Source organism: Pteropus vampyrus, unplaced genomic scaffold (assembly GCF_000151845.1).
Source record: "Pteropus vampyrus isolate Shadow unplaced genomic scaffold, Pvam_2.0 Scaffold736, whole genome shotgun sequence".
NCBI classification, from domain to species: Eukaryota; Metazoa; Chordata; class Mammalia; order Chiroptera; family Pteropodidae; genus Pteropus; species Pteropus vampyrus.
The window spans coordinates 234,396-257,172 of record NW_011889517.1 but is presented as its reverse complement, the minus strand read 5'-3'; the positions used below and the strand labels follow the sequence as shown (position 1 = coordinate 257,172).

Sequence of the window (22,777 nt, the reverse complement as noted above, 5' to 3'; positions counted from 1 at the left end):
GTTTATTGATAAATCGAATGAAAAATAGAAATCACATAAAAGGGTAGAAGATCATAAATGTGGTTAACAGGGGAGAATGGGTATAGCACTGGGAGGGAGAATGAGGTCGGCCATACCATCAGAGGAGAGAAATGACAAGGGGAGGAGAGAGGAGGAAGAAAGAAGGCATCTGCTAAAAATCCCACAGCTCACCTTTCACTTTCTCGTGTCACCCAATCATTCTTTCCTGGACAGAATTAACAGCTGGAAATGGTTTAAGGGCAACATCTAGTAGTTTGTCTAGAACACATGGGAGATGGGGAATTGGAAGGAATAGGGGCATAGGATTTAGAGAGGTTCTCTCACTTGAACCTGTCACCAGAACCCTTTCTACGGTGAAGTCTTGAAGCTTAATCTTGGTCTCAGTTCAGCCATGAACTAACTGTGACCTTCGGCAAGTCACTTCCCCTCTCTGGGCCTTTCCCTGGCTGGAACACAAGGAAATTCGACTCTATGGTAGGCTCTACTCTGGCTCCAGCAATGCCAAATGTGTTAGTGACCTGAGCTAGGCCAGGAAACTGGCTCATTTTTGGAGAAATAAAACTACTCAGAGGCCCAGCCAGAGGGATACAGTGCTGGCCTTCACTGGAGTTCACTCTTTCGGTGGCAGCAGCAATTCAGGGGGTGAGTATAAGCACACACACCTATGAGAACTCACTCTTATTGCAAGAGTGATCATTGCAGTGCTCTGAGCCTGGGGTTTTGCTCTACAAAGAAGGCAGGTCTGGGGGATAGGGGGTGATCCAACCACAGCAGTCACACACTATGTAGGAACTGGGGGTGCAGGGTACAGTGGAGGTAAGAGAGGGGTGTGGGCTTTGGGGCGGGGTTGGGAGATAGAGCCATGCCAGCACCTCACCGTGTGCCAGACTGCTCATTTCAGATGCCCTCCCCCCTTGAAATAGAGGCCTGGGCCCCTTGGTCTAGTTGAAGCAGCTCTTCAGGTAGAGATGCCACACTTGGCATCAAGATCCTTGATTCCTGTGGAGTTGATACCATCGCAGCAGGGGTCAGGGTTGTCTCCATTGGCTGGAGTCAAATGAGGTAGGCTGACTCAGTCTCGCCCTTGCCTTCCATGCTGACAAGCAGGACGCTCATCGGTGGCTGGCCGTCCTCCCACTCCAGCTCTGAGCCTTGGGGCCCAGAACTGCCAGCCCTTCCTTGCTAGCTGGGCAGGCCTAGCATGGCCTGAGAAAGCTGACCACAAGACTACCTAAACAGGCTGGCTCTCCACAACCTGCATGGATTGGGGTCAGCTGTGACAACTTCAGGGGCAAAAGGTCCCCAAATGAAGAGGTCAGGGGAGAAGAGTCTACATCCGAGGTTTCTGAGAGAGTGTGGTTCTGGTTCTGAAGTCCCGAGCCACACTGTTTCTTAATTAGATAGCCAGGAGTCAGATTCTAGGACAGGAGGATGGCGGGGGGTGGTGGGGGGGAGCATGCGTGTTTGTGTGCATACACCTGCACATGTATGACAGGGTAATGGGGATACTTAGGGAAAGACATTGTGCCTGGCCTACCTCAGTAAGGGGACTTTACACTCCCCAGGGTGAAACTGCCAGAGGCCCATATCTGACAGCCTTTGGCAGATTCTCCCAATACCGCACCCTGAACATTTCCATAGGGATGCTGGTCCCCAGTTCAAGGCAATTCAGCAAAGCTTTATAAAGTAACTTCTCTACAAAAGGCACAACAGAGGCCCCCAGGGGGCTGTGAGAGCACGGCTGGGGTTGAAGGGGAAGCCTAGCAGCAGCAGCCCAGGACCCTGGGGGTGGGGCTCCCCTGCTGCTCCAGCTCACTGCTCCAAGACCTTGAAGGACAGTGGGGTACCACTCTTGGCAAAGGATTTCATCAGACTGCTAGGATAGATGCACCCAAGCTTCTCTGGGGTTGGGAAGCCCCAGACCCTATAGAGAGACAAGCTTAGCCGATCCCCAATATAGAAGGGACCCACCCATTTGGCACTGCTGCCATTCCTGGGGAGTGACAGCAAGAGGACCTGATCACCCACGTTCCACTCCTTCTCCTGGCTCTCCCGCTTGAAACGCCTATTCTCCGCCTTTTCACTGGCCTTGTCAGCCACCCTCCAGTGGAGCTCCAGCAGCTCCCCCATCAACTGGAACAAGAAGACGTCCATCTTGAGCCCTTCAATATTTGCACTGCTCATCTCCCACCACAGGGGCTCAGTGAGCCTCACCTCGCCCCCTGTCAAGATCTGGAACGGCGTGGCCTGGGTGGAGGAGGCCCTGAAGGCCAGATGCAGCAAGGGCAGGGAAGCTGCCCACCTCTTGCCGTGCAGAAAGATGAACTCCTTGAGGGCCCTCTTGAATTCCCAGTAGGCCCCTGAGCTCGTCAGGCAGGGGAACTGCAGGTCCCTACTCAGGGAGGCCGTCTGGGCTCCCAGGGCCAGTCCACAGCTCACCAGGACATGCCGGGCAAACTGGGGACCCTGGGCAGCCTCCATCCTCACGGGAACGCCCCACCTTGCAAACACATGCTGAAGCAGCACCTGGGCCACAGCCGTGTGCGTGTAGGGCTTCAGCGGGAACGCCTCTACCCACCTGGTGTTGGGGTCAGCCACAATCAGCACATGCTTGTGGCCCTCCTCACTTATGGTGACTGGGCCCACCACCTCGATCTGCAGGTTCGACCAGGGGGCGGTCGACCTGAGGGGCCACAGGGACTCAATAACCTTCAACTCACTGCCTAGGAGATTTCGGGGAATGCAGAATAAGCAGCTCCTGCAGTAATCTCTGACGTGCTCCTGCATCCCAGGCCACCACCCCAACAACCGCAGCTTCTTGTAGGTCTCCTCGGGTCTCTGATGGGCCCCCACGGGGAGATCATGCACAGAGAAAATCAAGTCCCTCCGGAGTTGCCTTGGGACCACCCAGACCTTGGGCTTCTTATCTCCCTTGAACAGAAGCAGGCCGCTCTCCTGGTCCAGGCTGAGTGAGTTAAAGGCAGAACTGAAGGGTGAGGAGCCAGACAATTTCTGCCCGGCCTGCAGCTTGGCGATAATATCCGCCAGGGTGCTGTCACTGAGCTGTAATGCCAGCAAGTCGGGCCTCTTGCCCACGGTATGGGGAGACACTATGGGGACCGGCACATCCGTTGGCAAATTCCACCACTGCCCACCCCCCTGAGCACCCTGCTTGGCCAGGGTGTCCACCGTCACGGCAAACAGGGAGCCGCGGTAGGAGGTTCGGTAGATAAACGGAAGGGATGAGAGGCCAGAGGTGAGGGATATGATGTAGGAAAGCAGGCTCGGGTGAGGTAGTGGGGATCCGTCAGAGGACAGGAAGCCCCGAGCCCTCCACAGGGGCAGGAGCTCCCAGAGGAGGCTGAAGACCCAGTTGCAGTGCGTGAGGAAAACCACAGGGAGTGGGGACTGACCGAAGCGCTCCAAACCGCAGGCCACAGCAGCCAGGTGGGCATAGGTTGGTGTATAAGGTGAACAAGAGAAGGAAAGGGAGACAGGGGGGCTGGTGGGAGACAGGACATAGAGACCAAAGCCAGCACACCACTCATCCTCACGGTAAAAGCAATAGCCCGACATGTGGATGCAGACAAAAGTGGACAGGTCGGAAAAAGGAGGCAGAACCTGAAAGAAACGAGTCAGAGAGGACGCGGGCGTCAGCAGTTGGTTTTCCCCCAGCAGGCCCTGGAGAAGGGTCAGTTCCAGGGCCCTCTTGCCTCTGTCCTGTACCAAGAGGGACCATCGGATCAACCATGCTTTGGAAACCCTTCGGCCCTCCGGAGCCTCAGGGTCCACAGTGGTCCGGGCGGCGTATGAAAGATCCAGGACCACAGGGGTGTCCCCAATGCAGCGGGAAAAATGCTTGAGGGCCCAGGCCACAGCATAGGGGCTGTCTCCCCCTGATTGGGGGCCCTCACTCTCCTCATCAGGGAGGAGGGGTTTTGAGGTATAGGCAATGGGGTGCTTCCTTCCTGAGTGCTCCTGGTAGACAATGGCCGTCAGGGCCACTTGGCTCACCGTCACCTCCAGGCGGAAGGGCAGCTGGGAGTTGGGGGCCGTCAGGCAGAGAGCAGACACCAGGGCTCGCTTCAGGGACAAAAAGGCCTTCTCGTGCTCCTGGTCCCACTGCCAGTCTGGCTTCTGCTTGAGGAGGCTGTGCAAGGGGCCCACAAGGGCTTCGTAGTCGGGGATGACATCCCGGTGGGAGTCCATGAACCCCACAAAGAAGGAAAGCGCAGTAAAGTTGTTGGGGATGGTCATCTGGGCCAGGTGGGTAAGAACCTGCTGGCAGGGAGCCTTCCCATCCCAGGGGATGCCCAGGGAGGGAGAAGCCACCACTGGCAGGAGATCGATGTCAAGGGCCCCGTCAGGGGGATCCTGGAGGCTGAGGCACCGGAGAATTTCTTCTGAAAGGGAAGGGCACTCAGCCCTGAACACCGACACCAGCGAGGAGTCCAGGTCCTCCTCCTCGGCTGGCCTCTGCGCGCCCTGCCCCTCCTCCTGCTCCTCGTCCTGCAGCTCCCTCGGCTCTTCACCCTGCCTCTCCTCCTTCTCTTCCCTGACCTCTTCCACTTTCTGAGGACTCTCCAAAGGCCCCGTGTCGGTGGCATCGCTCAGCTCAGAGATGCTGGCTGACCTAGGAGGAAGGGTCTTCCACACCTTCAGGAAGTTGCCAATGTCGGTGTCCAACCTGCACCGAAACAGCAGAGCAGAGGGTCCAATGGAGGAGGAAAGGTGACAGCCCACCCAAGAGGCCATCCATGGGGAAATCACACCTGTGGAAACCCTGCAGAGCCCCACCTCATTGCTCAGTGACCCTGAGGCTGGGCCGAGTGCCAGCCTCTGACATGGACCTTGCCCACAGATCCTCTACCTCTGCCATGTGCTGGGCCTCAGTATCAGAGATTCCACTGTGCTTTGAAGGTTTGTCCAATCAAATCTCATTGACCAAGTGGCATTTTCAACAAGTTTTAAGCCAATGGTGTGATAAGAATTAGACGACTGGTGCTTCCGATCTGACCCCAGGATGAGCAAGCCAGATCAAGAGAGGGAACGAGGTCTGGCAAGGGACTTGAGAGGACACAGTAGACAGACCTCCTCCACATCACTTTTTTTCCAAACCAGGAAAATGGGAATGGGTGGAGGCCTGGCCCAGGAAGCAGTACCTTGCCCAGAGGGTCCACCACAGTCTCCTGCTGGGCCCAGGGAACTGGGAGATGGGGAGCAAGGTGGTTTGGCGGGGTAGAGGCCAGAGGATCTGAGTTACTGCAAACCAGTTCTGCCAGCACCAGCGAAATGACCTTGGGAAAGTACTTGAATCTCAGATTCCTCATCTGTAAAATGAGGATAGTAGTCGTGTATGTCTAACTCAAGTTGCGAAGACCAAGGGGATAAGAACTGTGGAAAAACTTCTACTTGGCACAGACTCTAGACACAGCTGCCCTTGAACACAATGAAATAGGAACGAGGCTGTTCACTGCAGCCATGGTTCCAATAGCATAACACGGATACCATCAATAGCCCTCCACAAGAGACCCGATAACTGTTGGGTATTCATGTAATGGAATACCACACGGCCATTAAAGTGAGCCACACAAATTAACATCTGGAAAAAACAATAAAAAGCTGAGTGCAAATGCCAGTTGTGGAAGGATACATATAGTATTAAAGCATGTGTGCAAAACTGTAAAACAGCAAAACCATATAAGTGGTTTATGGACGCATAAAGAAGTGGTAGAAGTGTAAAGACGTGAAAACATCAAATCGCTCTGCTCACTATTAAGCACTAGAAAAATGCTGGCTAGCACTTAGGGGAAGTTTCTGGTCGGTCCCTGGAGGGGCCGGGAGGCAGGGGAAGCCCATTACCTGTTGGGCTTCCTCAGAAACTCATCCAAGGTGGGGCCATCGCGGCCCAGTGGGTCGTCGGGTACCATGAAGAGATTCCCCGCAAAGGTGAAGGGCAGCAGGCTGGACCCGGGAGAGAGGAGGCACAGTTGCTGAGGAGCCCTAGACCCACCCACGCCCCATTGCTGTCTGGGCATCTCCACAGGGCGAAGACCCACATCTCCCAGCAGATGCTGGTCGGCGCCACCCCAAGGGCCCTCTCCTGGCCCTAACACCCCTGCCAGGGGCTACCTGACATCCAAGGAGAAGGAACAGCCCAATCCCCTCTAAGCCACCTCACCGATCTTTGACCATCAGTTTCTTGGAATTATTCATCAGGATGTGGAGCTGCTCGTTGGTGACAATGATGCCATCTGTCTCCTCCGCCAGCTTTACCATGAACCTGCAAGGAGAGTGGGGATCACTAATGACCCAGGAACCAGCCCCTGCATTCCCCAGTCCTCTGGGAAAATAAACTTGAGGCTTCAAATTGGAGCGTGTTGGACAAAAACTGCCCTTGGTAGTCGGGAAGCCAGGTCCCAGGAGACCATCCCCTCATCTATACAGCCATCTGGGATCACCACTACCACCTGGGAGGGTAAACTGGGATGGATGCCCTGCAACTATATATTCAAACACAGACCTCTGTTTTACACGCAGGCATTCACATACAATGCACGGACACGCACGCAAACCCACACACTTGTCCACATCCACAAGTGCATTCTTATTGCTTCAGTTTCCACATCTGTAAAACATAAAATATGTCCCCTATATAGCTGTGAGGATTAAACTGGATGACTGAAATATCTAGCTCAGTGCCTGCCATATAGCATACACACAAATTTTCCATTATTCTTCTTTACCAATGAGCAACATTCATGTACATGCTGACACGCACGCATACATACATATGTATGTAAACACATACAAAACACATACAAAAACACACATCTTAATAAACAAACCCATTTCCAAGGATCACTTCTCCTTGAAAGAAGGCTGTGACCAGGAAAAAAAGCAAAGGCCACCTACTTCTTCTTAGCATTCCCTGAAGACTTCCACTCAGCTGGCCCCAAGCATGCTATTCCATGAGTGCTCAGAAGAGGGGCCTTCTGCAGAAAAGCCACCTTCCCTTGCACCCAGGCAGGAAATTAATTACAGGCACTTAAACACCTCACCCAGAAGGCTTGCTCTTTAAGGAGAGATGCCCGAGTTGCCCTGCCTAGTCGTTCCCAGGTCTGAAGGCTGAGAGGATGCCAGGTTTGGGGAAAAGTAGGGAGGTACAGAACTTCTCCCTGCCCCACATGAGAGGTCCCTAAGTGAAGCCAAGTCCTGTGTCTGCCCAGCATGGACTCTAGCCCAAGACCTGCAACTACAGCAGGACCTTCCCTTCCCCCAAAAGAGCCAGCATCACAGCCTCCTCCTGTGCACACTGGTTGTGCAGCCACGTTGGGAAATGGATGCTTAGGATTGAGAAGTAGGAAGGCATTTGGGCTTTAGCTAGGAGATGCGGCCAGTCTAAGCATTTTCAGAGCCCAGCCAGAGCTCCAACCACATACAGCTATACACATTCCCAGTGCCAGGGCTGGGGAACGGAAAGACTGAAGCAGTTCCTTGAGACATGAACTTCAACTGAAAATGGCACCCAAAATCAGATGCTTAGGGAAGCAGCTCACTCGAAGCACCACGAGTCACCGGGCCCAATCCCATTCAAAGCCGTGGATCTCGGCCCATAGGTTGTGGAAGAAAGTCTGTTAACTAAGGGAAATGCAGCTGCAGAATCCCAAAGTCAGAAATGCCTCATGGCCTTGGGCAGAGCCAACCTTGGAGCTCTCTCCTCACTGTGTCCCTCCCTCTGCCTACAGAGCGCTGTGCACCATCCTCTCTCACATGACCCCTCAGATGTGTTTGCTTCCATCTCTCCAGAGCAGACGAGGCAGGACCCCACCTGACACAGCAGCTTAGCACCCAGAGACCCACAGAAGGCAGGCCTGGGGGCTGGCACACCTGTAATCATAGGTGGTAATCTTCTTGCCATTCTCAAGCTGGGAGGGGGTGATCGAAAGCATCTTGAGGGAATGTAGCTTCGTCAGAAAGTGACTCTCTGGAGGCGAAAGGCAGAAGATAGAGATGGTCAGAGGAAGGGCTAAGTGGAAAAGGCCACGCTGGGGACAGAGAGAGGCAGGAAAAGAAAAAGCTTGATGATGCTGGAGGGGCTGAGCAGCAATAGATAGCTCACCTCTCACCCTCCGGTTCTTCTTCAGCTGCCAGGTGGGTACAAACACAGTGACCTCTCGGTGGCCTCGGTTCCAGAAATACTGCACCGCCATGGCGATGCCACGGCAGGAGAAGAAGTGCTGGAGACCATGTCTGTGGGGGTGGTGGAAAGTAAGGAAGAAATTCCTGCCCAAGAAATGGACCAGCCTTCCCACGCCTCCCTTAGAGCCAGCCCGGGCAGCACAGAGGGCAACGCCAGGGCACCAGCGTCAGCACCACAAGCACCGACAATGCCCTTTTCCCTTCCCTCCATCATCGAACATTCTGTGAGCACTTACAGGGTGACTGTGTGTGTGTGTGTGTGTGTGTGTGTGTGTGTGTCTGTCTGTCTGTCTGTCTGTAGGGGCCTCTAAGGGAAGAGGAAGAAGACGGCAACCTCTAAACCCAAAGAGTTCAAGTTAGAGCTGGAAGCAAGCAAACATTCACTGACCATCTACTGTATGCTAGGAGTGTGCTCAGCACAGATATCACTCTACAATCTGGGCAAATTAAGTGGTCTTGCATATATTTATGCTAACACATACACAGCAGTAAGTGCTGTGCAGGGAGGGCAATGTCAAAGGGTTGGTCAGGAAAAGCTTCATAGAGGAGGTCCGTGCTGAGCCTTAAGGTTGGAGCTAAACATTTGAAAGCTGGCCTGGGGTTGTCTGACACCATGCTATATAAGGCAGGCTGCAGTGGAAAGAGCATGGGCCTCGACAGTGGACAGATCTGAACCCAATGGCCAGCTGGAATCCTTACTGGCTCTGGGACCTTTGGGTAAGATTCGGCACCTCTCTGAGCCTGTTTCTGCTTCTGTCAAAGAGGGACAGAAACCTACATTTGCAGGGCTGCTGTGACAAGTCCATGCACAGTGCCTAGCACTCAGTAGTCACTCGACGTGGGCCACTTCTCTCCCATCTTTTCCTCATTTGAACCCCATGTCACCCACAGAGGTCAAGGATGCCCATGCTATGTCCCCACCAGACACCCTGCCTCAGGTCTCCAGCATGCCCAGTATGCCCTATGCCATGGCTACTCACACCATGGCCACGCTGCTGCCATCAATGACCACTCGCCGCAACCCCTGGTTTCCAGGTTCCTCCGACAGGTTCAGCTCGAAGGGTGTGTTCAGAGCCTCGTGGTACCTCTGAAAGCTGGTCACTGTGCTGTTCGCCTGTGGTTGTCTAGGCGCTTGCCTCAGGGCCCCCTCCCAAGCCCCCAGGAGCCCTCCCACCTGAGGTTGGTGCTTACTACTGGGAGCCAAGGTGCTGTCGGGCTGGGAAGCCTGCCTCCTGGCCACCCCCTGGCCCTTCAGGAAGGAGGCACTGCCCTTTGATGGAGGCTGAACCTCGCTCAGGAGCTTGGCTGCATCCAAGGCTGGCCCTGGAACTGTGGGTGCCTTCTGAGCTACAGGCATTTTCGGCGCTCTGGAGGCTTTTGGAGCCACGGGGCCTTTGGGGGTTGCAGGTGTTTTGGGAGCTGCGGCCCCTGTTTTAGCCACAGGACCAGTCTGAGCTTTGGGTGTTTTGGGCCCTGCAGGTAATGTTTTAGCTGCAGGCGTTTTCTGAGTTGTGGGAGTTTTTGGAGTTGCAGGCACCACTTGAGCTGCTGCAGCCAGTTGACCCACATCTGCCTTTTGAGCTGTGGGCACCACTTGAGCTGCTGGCTTTGTGGGAGCCGAAGGCACTTTAGGAACTGCAGGTTCTGTGTGGACTGCTGGCATCACTTGGGCTGTAGGCACTTTGGAGGCTGCAGACTGCACTTGATTTGTGGGTGGGGTTTGAGCTGTGGGCACTGCTACAGCCATGGGCACTTCAAGAGTCTCAGGCACTGTTTGAGGACCAGGAACTGACTGAGCCGACAGCCCCCCTTGAGCCACAGGCCTCCCTTGAGTTGTATGCATTCCTTGTCCTGTGGGTGGTGCTGAAAAGGTCCCCTCTTTTGGCTCCTTATAATCCCATTGCATACTTCCTTGATCCCCCGGCTCACTTGCAGCTTGGAGTTGGGGTGTAGTAGTCAAAGGTGGCCCTATCTGTGGAAGTCCTAGGGTAGCCTTGTCCTTTACGCCCGAGCCTCCTGACACCACCAATAAACTCATGACTTTTTGGGGGGTCTCTGGCCTCGGGCAATTCTGTAGGGTTGCCTCTCCTCCTGGCCCCCCACCTGGTCTACAGTCCACGCTGGGCAAAGGAACCAGCTCCTTCTGCTTCCACTCTAGGTTTAAGGGCAAAGGACTCTGTCCTGGCAGTTTGAACTGAATGGGGCCCAGTGGCCTCTGCCAGAAGGGGAAACTGAAGCACGCCTGGGACAGGAGCCAGGCCAGGTGGAGAGAATGCAATTCATTGATCCTCCAGAAGGTTGCAGCAATAGCCCCTGGCCACAAGGGCCCAAAGGCTGGCCCCGGGGCCCAGGCCTTCCAGGCTGGGCACACACCCAGGGCTGACACCGGAGGAGGGTGGAAGGGGAGTTTGTCTTCCACCCTCTGGACCTGCCTCTGCTGTGACAAAGCTTGTGAATGGTTCGCAGAGTCCTGGCTGCTGGCGGATGGCACTGCCCCTTCCTTTCGAGCACTGTCCGTACCACCTTGGTTGTTGGAACCAACCCTGGGGAAAGACCAAGTTTGTTGGAAAGACGGAGAGACCAGTCAGGTCCCAAACTCTTTCCTTCAAGTGGGGGAGCAGGGGTAGGGCAGAGAAGCTAGACTAATTCTCCAGAACTTACCGTACCAGCTGGTTTGCTGTCTCCTGCTGTGCGTTTTGGCCTGGAGAGGATCCTAGGCTGGTTAATTTCTTTGAATTTTCTGTGCTCCCGTTCTGGAGGGTCTTTATGTCCAGGAAGGACCCAGGACCATCTCCCACGGACATCACAGCTGAGCCTTCCTTCTGCTGGTGGGGAGGGCAGATCAGGACCTCTGGGTCGGAGCGGGTGTTGGAGGTGCCGATGCGGCTGAGCCACTCGATGATGTCCTCTTTGCCTGCAGCATCCCGCACCAGGCTCAGCAGCAGCTCCTGGACCGCTGGGGGTAGCTGCAGCAGGTCCCCTGCATACTGATCACCACGGATCCAGACCAAAGCCCCAAAGGCCCGGGTCACCTCAGCCTCCCAGATTCCCCGGGGGGTGAGCAGAGGGGCAGGGCCCCAGCGCAGCCGCCCCACCAGCTCCTCCAGCCAGTTCTGGGTCATGATGAAAGACTCGGTCAGCCCGCCCACCATCAGGGAGCCAGGGGGGCCGGGCACCAGGTAGGCCAGGGTGCTCCAGCAGAGGCAGTCCAGGAAGAGGCCCTGGGCCCCAAGGAAGGCACAGTGCAGGGCAGGCGGGTAGCGAACCTCCTTCCATAGCTCTGGGTTGCACAGGCCCTTCAGATACTCCTGAAGCCACAGTGGGGAGAACACAAAAGAAGTCATCCCTTAATAGGGTGGCCAGTGGCTAGCACTCCCCCACCCAGAAGGCCCACCCCTCGCCAAGAAAGTGCCCTCCCTATGTCTACCAGAAGCCAAGCCCCTATGGCCAGCCTCTCTCTTCCTGGTCCTGCCTCTTCACACACTCATGTTTTTTTCCAGGAGAGTCTGACAGAATGGGAGTGGCCTTGAGGGAAGAAGAGCATCTGGGTTTGGAGTCAAGGGACCTGGTTCTACTTCCAATTTGACCTCAGCAGGTTAAGTTAATTGTGGGAAATTTATCATCTTCTCAGGGCCTCAGCCTCTTCACCAGTATGATAGGCTAAACGAGATAATCCTAAGGTCCAATCCTACTCTGGCATTCTAGAATTGTGAAATAGCTAGCGGGGAGGAGGATTGCACCTTACTGAACACCCTCCAGGTGCCAGGAACTTATAGGACCTGGGGAAAGTTATTTATCCTCCCTGTGCCTACATTTCCTCATCTGTAAAATGGGGGAAATAGTTCTGCCTCATTAGGCTATTATGGAACTTCGGTGAGTTAACACAAAGGAAGTGCTTAGCCTAGTGCCTGGCACAGTATATTTCTATTTTGCAGGCTCAGAAGAGCTATGCGGCTTGCCCAAGGACACACAGCTAGAGAATGACTAGGTGAGGACCCACAACCCACCATCTGTCTGACCATGAAACCAGAGCTATTCCACCTTCTCAGGCTGACTACACAGTGACTACAGGGTAATCCTGTGAGATTCTCAGTTAATATCCCTCCAGAAGGTCTCTAGCACAATCTGTACCCATAACCATGGTAACTCTGTTGCTCAGAGGACACAGAGGAGGAGATAAGTCGCTGGGCCAGCATCCGGGGGAACCCCACAGATATGCACAACAGCTGAACCAAAAGGAAGGCCTCTGGCTCTCTGGGCAGACCAAGTCCTCACGGTCACAGGGCTCACGCACTCAGTCTTATGAGGTCTCTGGGATGGGAGAGGTTGGGTTCCTCCACTAGATGGCTGAGTTTCATCAGCAGGACCCCATGAGCTCCAAGTGAGCATGAGTGCACACTCTTAATCAGCCAACACATGTTGACTGCATTCACCCTCATGTCCCTCCATATCCCTGTGTTGATCACAGACATCCTCTTCCTGATCTCCCCTGACAGTCCCATTAGGGGGCAAACGCTCCCTTTTAGATCTCGAGCAGCCATCCTGAAGACAACTCTAGGCCCTCTGCTCAGTACCCAGGCCATCCTTCCCTGCTCCAGCCTATGCTTACCTCTTTCACCTGACCCAGGCCATAGACTGCCAGACCCTTCCCCAAAGGGCCTGCAATGCACCCAGGCACTTAGGTCCAGGTCTTACTCATTTTCAAATCAGTCCCGAAGCAGCTCAAAACCTGACAGAAAACCCAAGCCAACTCCTCACACCCAGAACCTCAACTGGACCCACTACCCAGCAAGGGTGGATCTGACCAGGTGCAGGATCACTTCTCACAGACCTTAACAAACTCCCCCACCCCATATACCCCACATCCTAACCACGCGAAAATAACATGTAAATATGAAGAGATGTGCTGGGAAAGAAGATTGTGGGTGGTTTCTTTCTCTTTGTGCAAAGAGCTTAAAATACTTATTGTACCATTAACTGTTCAATATTTTTTAACTAAAAGATATATAGGAACTGAAATAATTTTCAAAATAATAAATCTGAATATATATTGAACACTTACTATATGCCGGGCTCTTTAAGCACATTATCTCATTTATTCCTCTCTCAGTCCTATAAGGAAATTACTATCATCCTCATTTTAGATGAACATGGACAGGCACATGTCCAAGGTCACACAGATAGTAGGCTGGGACACTCAGCCAGTCTGACTCCAAAGTCTGGGGTCTTAGTCACGACACTGTCTCTATTTTCAAGCAAAAAAAAAAAAGATAGGGAAGCAACAGACATTTTTAATCCAGAAACTATCTGGAGCAATGTTCCTGCTTAAAAGCCCACCCAAACCTTTTTCCTCTAAGAGGAGAAAAAGTAGAGAAGAGGTAGGAACAAAATAAGCACAGAAAAAGAGTGGTATGTTTGTGAAAACATATTGCCCAATATCCCACAGGTCCTTTGTCAACCTGTAAGTTAAATAAAAACACCAAATAGGTTAACACTGCTCTACACTTGATCAAGGTGCTTTATTATTTAACACCTGATCTGGGATTCTCCTTTCTCATAAGTCAGCTACCATTCATTGTCTGCCTTCCAGAAGCACCCGAAATTACACTAAAGAATACTCGAAAGGCTCAGAAAATGGCAGCACCAAGAACTTTGGAATTGAGAGTGAAGGGGCAGACTGAGGTAAAGTTGTTTGAGGAGTAGAGCCAGAAGCCAAAGCTCCCCACAACCCCCCCAACATACATACAGACTGGGCAAGTACCTCTCTATCCACTGGAGATTTGTTCTCTACAGAGCTGAAAACAGGTCCTAGAATTAGAGGTTAATCGGCATATTTGAGAGTGTGGGTACCATACAAAAAGCATAGGGGAACAAAGAAGGGCCAGATAATGTGGTCTACAATGAAAGCTGAGTGCAAAGAAACTCATTGATCCCATTCACAGGTTCATCAGCCAGACCCTGACTCTCTAGGATGAAGAATAGAAAAATACATTTGGAAATCCAGCCAGCCCAAGCTCAAAGACCACCAGACGGGTTATCTAACGGACAGTGCCCCCAGATCTCTGCATAGCCAACCTCAAAATCAATAAACCTCAGCCTCAGCTCCCAATCGGCTCTTTGACCTTTATTTTTAATCTTGCAAAGATTAAGTGATATATGAAGAAAGCTTCTAATGTGAGGTAAATATATAGAAAACACACAGAAAGGGGTGCGAGTAAATTGAAGGAAGAGAAAGTAGGGAGGGAGAAGAAAATTTCAAGCCGTTTACTTTCCTCAGAGAGATAATAGAGAACATTGTACAGACTGAATAAGAACAGGATACTATTTTTAAAAAGAGAATTCAGAGACAACATAAATGACTTTTAGACATTAAAAATATGATGGCAGAAATGAAAGACCCAAGACAAAGGTTGGAAGATAAAGTTAAGGAAATCTCCAGAAAGCAAAGCAAAAAGTCAGAGCTGGAAAATAAGAGAAAAAAATAAGAAAAGTGAATTAGTCAGTCCAGAAAGCCCAATGTCTCAATAGGAGTTCCAGAAAGAGAGAACACGGAAAACACAGAGGAGAAAATCAGTGAAACATTTCCAGAAAATGCCCTAGATCTGAAGAGCATGAGTGTACAGATAGAAGGGCCCACCGATTATGGATGAAGGCAGAGCCAAACAAAGGGGTCTTACTAGGAAATCTCAGAACAGGGGAAACTACAAACTTCCAGAGAGAAGAAACTTCACATACAAAGGAACAGGGATCAGAATAGCTTCAGACATCTGAAAAGCAAGAAGTCAATGGAGTACTGCCTTTACACTTCTGAAGGAAAAGAATTTTCCATTTATAATTCGATACCAGCCAAACTATCAATCAAGTGACCTTCGGATAAGCAATCCCAACATTTACCTCCTATAAAAACCTTTCTCAGAAAGCTACCGGAGAGTATTTTCCAGCATAACAAAGAAAGGAAACAAAGAAAGGAGACCAACATAGGAAAAAAGCAAAGGCAATCTCCAAAAAGCAAAGGAAAATCTCAGAATTAATTCATTCATTCAACAAATCATTACTGAGCACCTACTATGTGTCATCCTAGGATGGACAGCTAGTTCAGACTGGAGAAGACTCAAGAGACAAGCACATTGAGAGCAGTCATCAGCATTCTCTTTAGCAATGCACCATCTTTCTAACTTGATGAAGCTACTGGAGGATGTGTTCTACCAACCCAAAAAAGAGAAAGACATTAGGTCCAGAAAACAAGACATCTAACAAAGAAAAAAGGCATAGGGAGGCCAAGAATGACAGCAAAAGGAAGTCTCAGGATGACAGCTGTGTAGGCTGGACCAGACAGAAGGAAGGATGTCTCCAAGAAAAAATTTGGAACTGAAAGAATACCTTGCACCTATTTTCCTTGTAGAAATTGTAGTGAGGGGCCACTGAAAGTTGTAAGAATTAGTAATAGGTACAGAGAAAAGCAAGCATATTGAAAAACAAAGAGTTCTTAACCTCAATGCAATAAAAAAGTAAGAAAGACAACATAATCATTGTACATTTTAATGTTTAGAAGTTAGTGATATTTGCATAGGCATAGTGATGCAAATACTAAACTTAAATTTAACAGAAGATTGAAAAATAACTATATTGGGAATAAAGAGGGGAATGGCAATATGAGGAAGTTAAATCCTCACCTACAATAAGATGAAGTAAAAAAACATTTAAAATTAATTAATCAAATGATAACAGTATCCAAAATTTTTTTTGGAAATGTGCAAATGTGTAAACGCCAGAGCAAACATTATCTACAAGGAAGGGCACTGAAGAGAGTTGAGAACAAGGCAGGAGTCACTGTGTTCTATTGTGTGCTTTTTCAAAGTTATTAGACTTTCAAATTGTAAATTACTTTGATAATAGAAAAATTAAGTTTAAAAAAAAAGGGAAAGGTTAGGTGCCTATAACACAATTAGGTATGCTGGTAAATGTTTAACTATCAGCCAGTTGGGGAACAGCCCTGATTTGTAGCATTTGCCAATTTCTGTGATGTAAATGCTCCCACCATGGCATATTTCAAACTACCAAGGGGACTCCACTGGCTTGCAAACTTCCTGAAATTTTAACAATAGGTCAGTAGGAGCCACCTCCAGCATACCCCTGGCCACTACCAACTACGTGGTACCGCTCACAGTTAGTATGGAGCAGGGACAGATGAACCCTCCTTTCCACTTGCTGATTTCACCTCAGAAGCCAGGCCTCCCCAAGTGTCTGTTTCTGCTGCCCAGGAAGGTGATTCCAGCAATGCCTTCATTATTTTTCAAATCCTACCACAAGACAACAATGTAAAGGCGCTCTCGAATTCTACAGAGATTTTCCTGGAAAACCAGCCACATATGATGTGGGATTCTCCTTTCTCATAAGTCAGCTACCATTCATTGTCTGCCTTCCAGAAGCACCCGAAATTACACTAAAGAATACTCGAAAGGCTCAGAAAATGGCAGCACCAAGAACTTTGGAATTGAGAGTGAAGGGGCAGACTGATGTAAAGTTGTTTGAGGAGTAGAGCCAGAAGCCAAAGCTCCCCACAACCCCCCAAACATACATACAGACTGGGCAAGTAACTCTCTATCCACTGGAGATTTGTTCTCTACAGAGCTGAAAACAGGTCCTAGAATTAGAGGTTAATCGGCATATTTGAGAGTGTGGGTACCATACAAAAAGCATAGGGGAACAAAGAAGGGCCAGATAATGTGGTCTACAATGAAAGCTGAGTGCAAAGAAACTCATTGATCCCATTCACAGGTTCATCAGCCAGACCCTGACTCTCTAGGATGAAGAATAGAAAAATACATTTGGAAATCCAGCCAGCCCAAGCTCAAAGACCACCAGACGGGTTATCTAACGGACAGTGCCCCCAGAGCTCTGCATAGCCAACCTCAAAATCAATAAACCTCAGCCTCAGCTCCCAATCGGCTCTTTGACCTTTATTTTTAATCTTGCAAAGATTAAGTGATATATGAAGAAAGCTTCTAATGTGAGGTAAATATATAGAAAACACACAGAAAGGGGTGCGAGTAAATTGAAGGAAGAGAAAGTAGGGAGGGAGAAGAAAATTTCAAGCCGTTTACTTTCCTCAGAGAGATAATAGAGAACATTGTACAGACTGAATAAGAACAGGATACTATTTTTAAAAAGAGAATTCAGAGACAACATAAATGACTTTTAGACATTAAAAATATGATGGCAGAAATGAAAGACCCAAGACAAAGGTTGGAAGATAAAGTTAAGGAAATCTCCAGAAAGCAAAGCAAAAAGTCAGAGCTGGAAAATAAGAGAAAAAAATAAGAAAAGTGAATTAGTCAGTCCAGAAAGCCCAATGTCTCAATAGGAGTTCCAGAAAGAGAGAACACGGAAAACACAGAGGAGAAAATCAGTGAAACATTTCCAGAAAATGCCCTAGATCTGAAGAGCATGAGTGTACAGATAGAAGGGCCCACCGATTATGGATGAAGGCAGAGCCAAACAAAGGGGTCTTACTAGGAAATCTCAGAACAGGGGAAACTACAAACTTCCAGAGAGAAGAAACTTCACATACAAAGGAACAGGGATCAGAATAGCTTCAGACATCTGAAAAGCAAGAAGTCAATGGAGTACTGCCTTTACACTTCTGAAGGAAAAGAATTTTCCATTTATAATTCGATACCAGCCAAACTATCAATCAAGTGACCTTCGGATAAGCAATCCCAACATTTACCTCCTATAAAAACCTTTCTCAGAAAGCTACCGGAGAGTATTTTCCAGCATAACAAAGAAAGGAAACAAAGAAAGGAGACCAACATAGGAAAAAAGCAAAGGCAATCTCCAAAAAGCAAAGGAAAATCTCAGAATTAATTCATTCATTCAACAAATCATTACTGAGCACCTACTATGTGTCATCCTAGGATGGACAGCTAGTTCAGACTGGAGAAGACTCAAGAGACAAGCACATTGAGAGCAGTCATCAGCATTCTCTTTAGCAATGCACCATCTTTCTAACTTGATGAAGCTACTGGAGGATGTGTTCTACCAACCCAAAAAAGAGAAAGACATTAGGTCCAGAAAACAAGACATCTAACAAAGAAAAAAGGCATAGGGAGGCCAAGAATGACAGCAAAAGGAAGTCTCAGGATGACAGCTGTGTAGGCTGGACCAGACAGAAGGAAGGATGTCTCCAAGAAAAAATTTGGAACTGAAAGAATACCTTGCACCTATTTTCCTTGTAGAAATTGTAGTGAGGGGCCACTGAAAGTTGTAAGAATTAGTAATAGGTACAGAGAAAAGCAAGCATATTGAAAAACAAAGAGTTCTTAACCTCAATGCAATAAAAAAGTAAGAAAGACAACATAATCATTGTACATTTTAATGTTTAGAAGTTAGTGATATTTGCATAGGCATAGTGATGCAAATACTAAACTTAAATTTAACAGAAGATTGAAAAATAACTATATTGGGAATAAAGAGGGGAATGGCAATATGAGGAAGTTAAATCCTCACCTACAATAAGATGAAGTAAAAAAACATTTAAAATTAATTAATCAAATGATAACAGTATCCAAAATTTTTTTTGGAAATGTGCAAATGTGTAAACGCCAGAGCAAACATTATCTACAAGGAAGGGCACTGAAGAGAGTTGAGAACAAGGCAGGAGTCACTGTGTTCTATTGTGTGCTTTTTCAAAGTTATTAGACTTTCAAATTGTAAATTACTTTGATAATAGAAAAATTAAGTTTAAAAAAAAAGGGAAAGGTTAGGTGCCTATAACACAATTAGGTATGCTGGTAAATGTTTAACTATCAGCCAGTTGGGGAACAGCCCTGATTTGTAGCATTTGCCAATTTCTGTGATGTAAATGCTCCCACCATGGCATATTTCAAACTACCAAGGGGACTCCACTGGCTTGCAAACTTCCTGAAATTTTAACAATAGGTCAGTAGGAGCCACCTCCAGCATACCCCTGGCCACTACCAACTACGTGGTACCGCTCACAGTTAGTATGGAGCAGGGACAGATGAACCCTCCTTTCCACTTGCTGATTTCACCTCAGAAGCCAGGCCTCCCCAAGTGTCTGTTTCTGCTGCCCAGGAAGGTGATTCCAGCAATGCCTTCATTATTTTTCAAATCCTACCACAAGACAACAATGTAAAGGCGCTCTCGAATTCTACAGAGATTTTCCTGGAAAACCAGCCACATATGATGTAGAAACACACCGAGGCCCTTCTTTCAATGAGCCTGTATCCTTCCTGACCCTTCCTCCCCTCACCAATAAGACACACCTATCCTCACCCCTTCTCCATCCTGCAACCTCTAGTCTCAGAGTCCTCACAGCCAATTGGCCTATGTATAATAGGCTGTTATCAAAGTGCCATGATTCTGTGTCCCCACAGCTGGGATTGGGGTCAGTCACAGCACCTCCATATTGAAACTTGGGAAATTTTCTTCTATCAGATCCCGGGACCTTAGAGAGCATGTAATCCAAGCTTCTCACTTTTCAAATGAGGAGCCTGAGACTCAGAGAGGGAAAAGGACTCACTCACTCAAAGTTACACAGCTAACAACAATAATAACTGACATCTGTACTCTACGGCTCTCCACGTTTTGCAAAAGTACTTGAGCATGCATTATTTCAGCTGGCTCTCGCAACCCCTCCATGAGGTGGGTGTTACTATATCATTTTATAGATGAGAAAATAGGCTCAAGAGGGTAAATGCTTTGATGGAGTTAGGAGGTAGCAAACTCCAATCTCAAACCCTCTCCACCATACTCCTCTGTCTTAGTGTAACCTGATGACAGCAAATTGAGCCCCAGTCTCCTAACTCCTGGGACAAAGCCTTATACTCCCCACCTTCTTCGCCCTCTTGTTCCAAACTTCCAAGCATCTGTTCTTTCTGTTCATTCTGTGAAATAAGGGAGGAAGGTGCCTAGAATATCCGTACACTATGTTTCCACCTTCGATGGTGCCTTTCCCCAGGGGAAGACAAAGGGGAAGGAGGTGACAGGGTGGGGGAATTGAGGGAGCCACTGGCTACATTAACAGGGCCTGGGGTGTGAGGGAGGGATCTTTTAGGTGGCAGTGGGAGCAGGAGCAGACAGGCCCAGAGAAGCTGACCTAGGGTTTAAGCAGGGGGCAGGGGAGCTGGGCACCTCAGAAAACACCAGTCCTATGAAAGAGTGAGCGAGCTGTTGTACTTCAAATTAACAAAAAGATTAAAAATCCAGAACAACCCAAAAGCCTCCTCTTGTTAACCAACCCTATCCCAACTACTGAAAAGTCTTAATTTCAGGGGCTCCTGCACATCTATTCTCTGGGCAGACACCCCTCCCCTCCCCCAGCACCTCTGTCAGAATTTGAGAAAATGCTGACACAGCAGCTCAACAGAGGGGCTGAGGGAGGAACTTTCCAGCCTGCCTGACTGTCTGCCCGCCCGCCTGCCTGCTGGCCAGCATGTTCTGGGCCTCCCCCACCCATGGCCTTGACCAATTAGTATATCAGTACAGACCCAGCTGGGGAAGGGGTGTGTGTTGGGGTGGTCGGGGGCAGAGGGAGGCTGTAGCATTCCTACCAGGAAAAGATAAGATAAAAGAATCTGAGGGAAGAGGGAGACCTTGGCCATGACTGGGGGTCAGAGGGAACCTGAGAGGCCCAAGTAGAGGAGAAGACTGTGAGAGGAGCCAGAGAGAACGCAAGAGACACACTGTGACCTGGCCTATTCAAGTGTCCAGCCCCATACAGCAAGCTCTTTCATGTGAAAGCCCGCAGCTCTCCTCCCAAATTCCCACCCATCCCCAAGGGCTGGTGGCTTCCAGAGCAGCTGCACCCGCACCCCTGAGCCACTGCAAGAAGCTATCTAAGGCATCAAGAGTGTGGAGCAGGGAGCCCGGAGCTCTAGGTTCTGGTCCCAGCCCTGGTCACCCCCACCTACCTGACCCTGAGCACTCAGGCAGGCCCCTCACTCTCTCCAATGCCCAACACCTCCTCTGTAAAATGCCAGCATTGCTTTAGCAGCATTTCTAAGAGCCTCTCCAGCCCCAGCACTCTGATAGGGGACAGCCCAGGTTTTAAGGAGACTTTAAAAGAGACAGAAGGGTCATCTTGGTGGAGAACAAAGAGGTGTGTTGCAGAGGCCACTGAAATGCAGGACTTTAATGCAGGAGTGGATTTGTGGATGCTGGGGCCCTGGCCAAGGACGGCTCCTGGAGGTACACAGGCGGGGGAACCTCTCTCAGGGCACTTGCGGGGCAGAAATGACAAGCAAGAGAGAGGTGGAGCAAAAAAAAAAAAAGAAGAAGAAGAAGAAGAAGAAGAAGAAGAAGAAGAAGAAAAAGAAGAAGAAACGAGATAGAAGGAACCAATACTGCAGATCTGGAAAGACAGGAGGATGGCCCAGTACCTGCCGGCCACACTGCCAAATCCAGGTCGGGGGACCTCAGGGGATCTCTGTCTCCCCGGGAGGCAGGGAAACGGGAGAGGGGTCTGGTAGGAAGGGACGGGTGGGGGTGGGGAGAAGCTGTTTACCTTGGCTTTGCCCATGTTCTCCCTGGGCCCCTCGAGCTGCAGCCAGAAGTAGGGGTTGTCGGGGCGGCTCTGGAAGGCGTTCAGCTTGATCCTGAAGATGCGCTGCACTTGCAGCCGCTGCCGCTGCACCCGGGGCTTCGATTTGGTCTGCACCATGACCCATTCCTGCGCCGGAGGGTCGCCCCCGGACAGGAGCATGGCTGCCCCACCCGCCCCTGGAAGGAAGGAGCCCAAAGTGTCACCGGGATCCCAGGGCGAAAGTCGCCCCGGCCCCCGGCCCAGGGAGCCCAGGCCACGCCCCCGACTCCCTGCGGCGCGCCCCCAGTCTCGGTCTTGGTCCCCGTGGCTCGCGGACCCACCCGCCACCGCTCGGGCGACCGCCCTCCCGAGCTCCGTTTCTTTCGGCGGCGGCTCCCGCGACAATCTCTTCCTGCCAGGGGTTGAAGCTGGGGGTGGGACCGGTCGGGCTCCCACCGCCCTTCCCTCCGCCCCCAGCCTTCCCCCTTCACCACTCCGCCAGTCCCTTCGGGATGAGCTCCTTCTCCGTCTTCTGGGCAGCTTAAAGGGAGGAGGAAGGCGGGGGAAGAAGAGAGGCGGTAGGAGGGTCCTGGAAACCTCTGCCTTCCACCCAAGTTTTGGGCCCAGACCCAGAATCCAGGGGTCAAAGTTAATTTCCTTCCACGTTCCCCTTTCCCCAGTGGAAGGAAAAGGAAGGAGAAGGAGGGGCATTTGGTTAGGGGAAAGGGGTCTTGGTTTCGGGGACCTGGTCTTTCTCCCCATTCCGCCCTCCCACCCCGCCGCCTCCCAGGCCTCGCTGGAGAACGGGGACCTGTGCCCCTCCTTCCCTGGAGGAAAGGGTTAAGGGAGAGCAGGGTGGGGAGCCCGGGAGGCCGGGGCCTGAGGAAACTCTGGGCTGGAAACCGAGCAGGAAGGAGAGTAAAAGCACCGCCTCCCCACCCCTCCCCCCAAGTCTGGGGACAGCCAGGAGCTGGCAGGCAGCCCAGACCCTCCTGAAGCCCCCAGGGC

General features: G+C 50.6%; 1 protein-coding gene across 1 annotated transcript; it reads right to left on the bottom strand.

The window, feature by feature from the left end:
• Nucleotides 1-1,463: 1,463 nt before the first annotated feature.
• Nucleotides 1,464-21,949, bottom strand: NYNRIN (NYN domain and retroviral integrase containing). The gene is made up of 8 exons (XM_011385543.2): nt 21,752-21,949; nt 10,885-11,531; nt 9,204-10,766; nt 8,144-8,274; nt 7,912-8,008; nt 6,203-6,304; nt 5,884-5,985; nt 1,464-4,708 (listed from the first exon to the last, which is right to left on the bottom strand). Exons 1-8 carry the CDS (start codon nt 21,947-21,949, stop codon nt 1,834-1,836), a joined length of 5,715 nt encoding a protein of 1,904 aa, XP_011383845.1. The 3' UTR covers nt 1,464-1,833.
• Between the last annotated feature and the right edge of the window lie 828 nt (nt 21,950-22,777).